The sequence below is a fragment of the Crinia signifera genome, chromosome 4 (assembly GCF_055691185.1).
Source record: "Crinia signifera chromosome 4, ASM5569118v1, whole genome shotgun sequence".
NCBI classification, from domain to species: domain Eukaryota; kingdom Metazoa; phylum Chordata; class Amphibia; order Anura; family Myobatrachidae; genus Crinia; species Crinia signifera.
The window spans coordinates 197,047,716-197,056,752 of record NC_139220.1 but is presented as its reverse complement, the minus strand read 5'-3'; the positions used below and the strand labels follow the sequence as shown (position 1 = coordinate 197,056,752).

Here is a 9,037-nt window from a genome sequence, read left to right as displayed (position 1 = left end):
CAGGGCAGGCTCCTAGCTACCGCCGCTGCCCTGATGATCCCGCTGCCCTGATGATCCCGCTGCCCGGATCCCCCAGCGAAGATGATCGGATCCCCGGCCGCCGGAAGCTGACTGGCTGCCGCACGGAGCCAGAGAGGTGAAGGTTGGGGAGGTGACTGTGGGCTCCTGGGCAAACTAATTTGGGGGGGTCCAGTGAACTAGGTTGCTCAGGGGCCCTTCCTAATGTTAAGACGGCCCTGCAAAACGGCTGAGGCAATGGATGGCCAGATGATTATCAGAAAATCAGAGGATGGTGGCAGCTATAGAAATCTCAGCATTGAATAGCAATTTTCCTTAAACTGGGAAAATGGATAGTCACCAACCACCATTGGTTTCCATCCCTGCATCCTGTTTACACCAAGCACCAGAGGGTGCACACCCAGAACCCCACCCATACTTACTAACTGTGAATGTATTACTTTGGGTTTCCTGTGTTAATTAAGATAGCCCTGATTTTGGACAGTATGACAGTAACTGTAGCAGTGGATGGAAATGGGACACTGCTCCATAAGCGCCAGGAAAGCCATAGGCGCCGGTAACGGGGAATATTAGTATTATACGAAGAGTGCTCAGAGCCGGGCCAGGCAGGAGACGCAGCACCGGAGATTACAACCACGTACACAGCGGAGACACATTAATAACCATCTTTCCAAAACAGCAGCATCAGCAACAAGTAACTAATCCCGGCCTTGGCGGATTACAGGCGCTACGTGCTCCCCCACCTGGGTGCAGCGCCGCACTTCCCCACATTGGCCGCCCCAGTATATATTAATACCACTACCCAGACGGCGCAGTTTATACACTACAATATATATAACAATGCAGGCGCAAGGTGAAAACGCCTGCGGGCAAAACGACTGGGACTGGTGGTGGTCTGAGGTGGGGAAGGGAGGTGCCACCGCCGGTGCCGGGTCCGGAAGTAGCTGTGTACTGTGCTAGGGACTAGGGAGGAGACGGCGCTGCTGCCGCACACAGTGGCAGGACCGGCTACGTGTTCTGATTGGTTGTCTGGGGACGTCGTCCCACGTAGGGAGTGTCCGAGTCCGGGTTCTCCCTCTGCCAGCACTTCCGCATCCGCTGTACGCGCAGTCTGTGAGCGCGCTCCCGACTTTCCTCCTCTGACACCCGACTCACCCGCAGCCGCTAAACATGAATGAGGAGTACGACGTCATCGTGCTGGGCACCGGCCTGACGGTGAGAACTTGTTCCCTAACCCTTCCCGGAGGACCTAGCGGAACCTCAGCCGTGTGGCCTGCAGCTTGCTGCTCCACTCTGCCCATAAGGCCTAGAGACCAGGGACACTCCCAGCCTGGCAAAGTGCAGTCCAGCCGCTATCCGGGCTGTGCTATATGATGGCGCAGCGCTTAGCTTCCTATTGTACTGGAGGATAGACCCAGGCGTAGGATGCTGCTTGTAACTATACTCTATTACCCACGCATATACCCAGCATAGGTGTTTAGCAACACTTGTGTGTTTGTGTCACAGGTACCAGACCACACCTGCTCCTGAAATGTAGGTTAATTACAAATCAATAATTTGGTAAATGTAATTATTACAGCTCTTATCTGGCTATCACTTTTACACACTGGTTCTTGCTACTGCATGGTAAAAGGGTAGATGCAAAATGGCAGTGCTCCACATTCGACAGCTAGCTGGTTGTTGTTACCCTTACCTGCAATTCATATATCCCTGGTAGTAGCCTCACTTGTCTAAACAGGCTGTGGTTCTTTAGGGACCCCCCCCCCCCCCCCCTTGTCTCCTTTTGTGGCTAATTGAATTGTTTCCTGACTATTTTTTGGTCGCTTCGCAATATCTGTAAATATATATGAAATTCTGTAGCATTTTTTTCTGAATGATTATATACAACTTAGACATGTCACATTATTCAAACATGTCAAGTCTAATTAGTTATGGGTACTGGTACTTTCGAAAAATCTGAAAACTGACCCATATAGGCTCCCATACGTGTCGCACTCAGCACTTTAGTCGTGTTTGATGTTTTATATGGCTTAACCCAGCACTATAGTGCTTACAGTCCCTACCACATGTAAAAGCACACATACACTCTAGGGTTAATTTTGTTGTGATCCAATTAGCCTACCAGTATATTTTTTGGGATTGTGGGAGGAAACTCACGCACGTGCGGGAGAATATACAAACTCTGCACAGTTACGGCCATGACCTCAGTGCTGTGAGGCAGTAATGCTAACCCGTACTGCCCCATATAACTCAGTCTAAAGTGAAGGGAAATATGCAATAGTTTGGGCACCCATCAAAAAAAATGTAATCACCCCAAATAGTCCTTTAAAATGTTGAGGTATCATTTACATAATGTAGTATGACAACTTCTTCCAAGTAATTACACAAGTTGGTTACACAATTAACCAGCTGAGCTGTGGGGTTTCCAGGAGCAGGACAAACTCCATAAATACCCACAACAGAACATAGCCCCCCCCCCGGCCATCCATCACCGACCTGGATCGCCGGGGTTCGCTGCCCTCACCGCCATTCACAGCAGTGACCAGGCGGCAGGCTTGGCGGGACTCAGATGGCTGAACTCCTAAATGGTGGCGGGGAAGTGATAGCCCCAGTGTATGATAACAGGGGTAGGGAGTAGGGACTGGCTGGGGGGCAGCTACAAGCAGGGGGGTACCCCTAGAGGACTTGGTGGTGTGGCTGGAAATTTTATGTCCCGAAGAGCTGCAGGCAGAGGGAGCAGGGGGGGTGGCTAACGGCGGCAAGGGGAGCGGGGGACGGCTTTGGGCGGGAGATGCCGGTGACCAGAGAGCCGGGTGGAGGGAGCAGGGGTGGTGGCGGAGGGAACCAGGGAGCCGGGAAGGGAAAGCTGCTGCCGGACGCTTAAAGAAAAAAAAAGCCCATACAAATAAATGGGTAGCCACTGATTGGATGAGGTATCAGCCAATCAGTGGATGCCCATTCCTTTTGTATGGGCTTCTTTTTAAATTTGTTAGGTTTGCTCCCTCCGCCCAGCTCTCTGGTCACTGGAATCCCCCGCCCAGCTCCGGGCTGCACATAAGATTTAGCAAATCTTATGTGCAGCCCGTCTGACCTCCCGACTCCTATCCGAGGTGCAAGAGACCCATCAACGGATCGGTCAGGATGTCTATATGTTCGGTTTTGGACGATTTTACGGTTCATCTGAAGCGGGTGAAATCGTGCCCAAACCGCATAGTGTATGGGGGCCTTAAGACCAAGTGGAGCTATTTCAATCACATTATTTATCTTGGAACACATAGCTTTTCATTTATACAAGTTTCATGTAGTGACTGCTCAGTAACGCATACTATTCAACCTTATAAATAACCCTTAGAAAACATCTGAAGACCATTGGTATTCTTACACAAAGGATATACTGTATTTAAGCTCACAGCTCTTTGTAAAATACTACATCGGTGATGTTTCCTTTAACCCTTTGAGTGCCAACATTGCTGTGAGCGATTCTCAAACAATCCCCTAAAAACGTCAGCGTTGCTCACAGCGACTGTTGTTTCAGTGTAAATAAATACAAATAAAGCCAATTCAATTAATTGAATTTAAGTAAAATACTGCACTCAAAAATTTAACATTTTCTGTGAGCGACGCTACCATTTTTAGCGGATATTTTGAGAATCGCTCAAAGCAATGTTGGCACTCTGTCATACAGTGATCTGTCATACAGCGTTATGAATGTAGTATCACAAATTGGTCAATTTTTGCAACTGGACTTTTTGCACTGTAACATATTTGTCACTGTCCAACCGTGGCTTTTCTGTACAAAGTCCAACAATTGCTTTTTAAACCACATGAAGAAATGTAATTTAGCCATATTTCAAAATGTGAGTGTTTTTTTGTCACTAAAATACCATCTCAGACTTGGTTTCATTTATGTAGCACCACCTTACTGGGGAATCGGGACATCTGTCAGAATGAACTTAGGTCTACAGTCATTAGGTCGACCCCACTAGGTCGACTGGCAGGAAGGTCGACCTGACTTAAGGTCGACATGGGCCAATGTCGACATGACTTAAGGTCGAATTTGCATAAAGGTCGACATGAGGATGGTCGACTGGTCATAAGGTCGACATGGGTTTTTCACTGTTTTTTGATCCGAATGTCGACACAGTCGACATGGACACAGTTGGCAATGACAATCGGACCCTCGCATCGCTCGCTTCGCTCGCAATGCTTCGGGCACGGGTCCTCGCTGCACTCGGCACACTATTTTATTCTCCCACCACGCCCTAGTGGATGGTAGGGCATGAAATGCCGCCTGTCGGCACATGTCGGCTCAAAAAACAGTGAAAAACCCATGTCGACCTTATGACCAGTCGACCTTCCTCATGTCGACCTTTATGCAAATTCGACCTTAAGTCATGTCGACCTTGGCCCATGTCGACCTTCCTGCCAGTCGACCTAGTGGGGTCGACCTAATGACTGTAGACCTAAGTTCATTCTAAAAGATGACCGCATCCCCTTACTACACAGCTCTGTACACAAAGCATTTAGCCATTCATATCAGTCCCTGTCACATTTAACCAGTGCTGCCCAACCCTCACATTTTCCCAACAGGATTTGTTTAGAGGATTTTTGGCAGCTGACACACATGTGGCTACTTACTTACACACACACTACTTACCCAACAAAATAGATTTGTTTGCACATGATTTAAAGAAATCCATAAAGCATGACTTGTGTGGGAATACTTGAGGATTGGAGTCGAGAACCCACGTATTATAGCTTAACCCTTTCAGGTCTAACGTCTAGTCAGGCTCAACGGCCCTAGCGCTAGTAGCAGATCCAATAGTGAGCCACTTTAAAATAAGAACATTAACATCATTCAACATTCTATGTAGACCATTTTTCAATAAAAAATTTTATTTAAACCAGACTGAATTGCACTGCAAGGGGTTGATGACAAAGGGACTGATTCAGAGGACGCTCTGGAAAGCCATCCACCCCACCACTCATCTGCTGGTAATACCAACAGATGAGCAGAGCGGCGGCCAGTGATGATGCGGGAGTGTGCATCAGCGATCATTGCCGGGCCATGCACACTTGGCGGCTTTTGGGCTGAAAGCAACTCAAATGGTTAAAGTTGGTTTAAAAATTGCCAAGTATGTATGGGCCTTTAGTGTTCGGCTGGCATGTAATGCCCCACCCTTTACTTACACGTGTATGTTTGTACTGTGGTTTTTCAGAAGTTTACTCCAAGGTCTGAGAATTTGTAATTTTATTCAATCACTTTACTGTTCATTTAAGCTAATATTATCATTCTCAATTTCATATGGACACTACTACTTAAGTTTATATAAGCTTGTTATTATTCAGTTGGATCTTTTGCAGTAGCTGTATTGGGAACTGTTGGGTGGAGACCAAATAACTAGTTTGGCATCTTTTCTAGTTCCTTAGCTCTGGCATTTATACTGCAAAGGTTTCACTCTAAACTAAATTATATTTTTTCAAAACAAGTTTTATTAAAATTCGGGTTATACAGTAAGAACATTGGATATCTTATTTGTAATGCACAATACATATGGTACACAGAATGAAACATTACAGTAACTCAAACTAAAACTGAGCACAGGTAAGAATTAGCAGCACAAATCTCAGTACACAATACAGCTGATATGTAGGGAAGCAAAGGAGTTTTCCGCATGCTACCAGGGGCAGGTTGTTGTTAGAGATGAACAATTACAAGTGCAAAAAGCTGCAGTTATAGATGGTAGTGGAGTTGAAGAGAGCTGTAATTGCAGTGCAAAAGAGGGCCCTGCTGTACGATGTACATGGAGGGGGACACAGACAGTTTACATTAGGTGCAGGCAGGGAGTGAGTATGGCAGGGATAGCCAAGACATGAGGTGGCAGGTATGGAGAGCAGCCTCGGTACTGGGTTATGCGGAAGGGGGTAGGCTTTCTTGTAGCTTATTATCAAGGTCAGGGAGAGTCTAGTAAAGCAAGGAATCTGGTTCCAGTGAAGGGGAGGATCACTGTCAAAATCTTGGATGTGCACATGGTATGAGAGGTGAGGAGACTGGCATTGTCAGACTGGAGAGTAGTTGAGCTGTTAGATTACCAGTGTGAATTGTATATGTTACATGGCAATAAATAAAATTTTTTAAGACTGCATGGTTGGACTGTTCCAACCATGCAGTCTTAACAATTTAGTCAAAACTAGAGGGGGTGGGGCAGTAATAAACATTATTACAGTTGCCCAGTATTTTTTTGGGTACTTGTGTATTATCATGGCGCCCATGCCCGCGTATCGCATGCCATATCGCATAAGATGCGATTTAGCACACCACCAATAGCCACGTCAGCCCGAAGCTTGGCAAGCAGACGCAGTATGCGTCCTCCCAACCTGTTCATACCCCCACCATTCACGTCGGCATGCAGTTGACTTTATAAAGTGTGGCGAGGGTACACTGAAAACGAGCCCGAAGTGTGGAGAGCGGACGCGGATTACTTAAAATGTATTCTGCGTACATACGATGCGATCCGTGGGAATGGGCGCCGTGATGATACACAAGTATCTTTTTTTCTTTTTCTAGTGAATAATTTAATTCTTTTGACATCTAATAATTAACACTAGTTAATAAATTATTGAATACGCTTGTCCTGAAAGAAGACTTTTGGTCTCTAGTATGTTTATTCCTTCTTGCCAAGACTTGTACTTACAACACTTCAGTAGACCTAAGGTCAGTTATGTTAACACTTTAGTAATTGCCAAACCTTTTGAATTGCAAACCATGTGATAGTTTTTTATTTTTGTGAGAAAAACTTTGGTGGATTAGCATAGATTAGACTTTCCTTCTGGCCCTCATTCAACTGTCCAACTACTAAGCATGACTGAAATTTGCCAGTATTTGGTTTATTAGTTATTTAGTATTAGTTCTGACTCCATTAGAAAAATGAATTAATCTGTTTTCAGGACTTCTACGTGTTGGTAACTTTTTTTAAATTTTTGTTTCTTTGTAGGAATGCATCCTGTCGGGAATAATGTCAGTAAATGGCAAGAAGGTGTTGCACATGGATCGCAACTCTTACTATGGGGGAGAGAGCGCTTCCATCACACCACTGGAAGATGTAAGAATGACGTTTTAATATATAATCCAGTATTGGATGTGCTATAGCTCACAGCCAATATCTAGGTTGACAGCAAGTTTGACCTTAAGAAAGACACAGGAGAGTATAGCCGTTCCATTGGACCCTCTCTCAGCCCTGTTTCACCACTCCCCAGGCCTGAGGAAGACCGCTATATTTTAGGCCACATTCTAATACCTACTAAGGCTGCCATTGCCCAACTATGGAAGTCTGCTTCTATTCCAAGCGTAATGACAATTGAAAATAAAATACACAAACACTATCTCTTCGAAACTTCTAATGGTCACTTCCTCTCCTCAGCTACTACTTCCCGTACAAAGTGGTTGCGGTGGAGTGAATATAGGGAAAAGTCAGGTCACCCCTCCTCATACAGACCCCAGACTGACTTATCTATTTTACATTCACCTGTTTAGTCCTCAAGCTGTATCGCCCAAAGGAGTAGGCTGTACTTTACGCAGGATAATAACTGTCTCTCATCTAGTACTCTGGTATTATAGGCCAGAAATGTACCTGTTTTTTGACAATTTCAAATATTTACCAGACATGTCTGCACCTACCTCCTCCCCATTTTAGTTTTTTTTCCATGTATTCCCATTTTGTACTCATGTACCTATGCTCTTAAAAATGTAATAAAAATGTATTATAAAAAAAAAAAAAAAAGAGAGAGACGCAGGAATCTGATGGGCAGCAGGTGAACCCCCAACTTAACGCTTCACTCTCCATGCTTCGGGTCAAGTGCTTTGCACACTTTAACATCCACGTAGACTCCGATTTATTAATGGTGAATTATAAAAGGAAAACCAAATCAGCCTTTGACACGTATTTAATCTTTTCCATGTTAGTCTTTTACTTCTGTCACCCTATTGATGGTCAACCAAGACGTTGTTTGTCTACTATCTGGATAATGTTAGAAACGTCCCTTATTTCCAAAACCCTATTTTGTAAACAGTCTATTGCTTGGCGGACTGTATGATTTTGAAAGCCCTTTATATATGATGAACAATACATAATGTTCAGTGTATTTTGATATTTGACATAACAGCCAGTGTTTGTCCTAGAATGTCCACAGGTATTAGAGTATGTATGGTTATACAGCAAGATAAATCTACTGACGTTACTTCTGATTATATGCTATTCTGCCCTTTAGGGCTAATGAAGTGCTGTAAGTTATCCATATTTATTCTAGTTTTAAGGATATATTTATATTTTGACTTTTAGTTATACAAAAGATTTAACATCCCTGGAAGCCCTCCAGAGTCCATGGGACGGGGACGTGACTGGAATGTGGATCTGATCCCTAAATTTCTCATGGCTAACGGTAAGATCATTTCACATTCTTCTCTACTTAAACCATCTTTCAAATGGAGGATTTGAAAGGGACAGACTAGATGAGAACAGAGCTTCTTATCTGATGTCAATTCAATGTTTCTAATGCCTCGTGCATACGGGGCGACAGGTGCAGTGTGCTGAGCGATCTAGTTAAGATTGCTCAGCACACAACGATGCACCAGCGGACAATTGAGAGAACACTGGCGATGACTAGATTTGTACTGATATTTATACTGCACCTAACTCCAATCTGTCTTCACCCTCTCTCCATATCCAGCAAGTTTCAAATAGATCCGTGTCCATGCAAAAATCGATTTCACTGTTTAGTCATCTTTTAGCACACAAAGGAGTAATTTGGTCCTCTAGTGATCACTCTTGGTACTTCAGCTCATAGAGGTGAGGGGTAGTTAGCCATATATTTATATAGATATGAGAGAGACGATTATTTTGATATTTTATTAGAGGTACCCCTGATGAAATCTTTATAAAGTATGAAATGTGTTGGTGCTTCATTACAAGAATGTAAAAAGTCTGCAAGAATTTCAATTAAAATGTCAACAGTATATATA

The 9,037-nt window shown here is 44.4% G+C and overlaps 1 protein-coding gene across 1 annotated transcript in view; it reads left to right on the top strand.

The window, feature by feature from the left end:
- Positions 1–1,014: 1,014 nt before the first annotated feature.
- GDI2 (GDP dissociation inhibitor 2) overlaps positions 1,015–9,037 on the top strand; it is a 33,538-nt gene continuing 25,515 nt past the window's right edge. Inside the window, exons 1-3 of the mRNA XM_083183353.1 lie at positions 1,015–1,233; positions 7,014–7,121; positions 8,358–8,457. Of these exons, the coding sequence (XP_083039479.1) occupies positions 1,189–1,233; positions 7,014–7,121; positions 8,358–8,457 (253 nt within the window). The 5' untranslated portion in view covers positions 1,015–1,188. The remainder of the gene's footprint in view (positions 1,234–7,013; positions 7,122–8,357; positions 8,458–9,037) is intronic.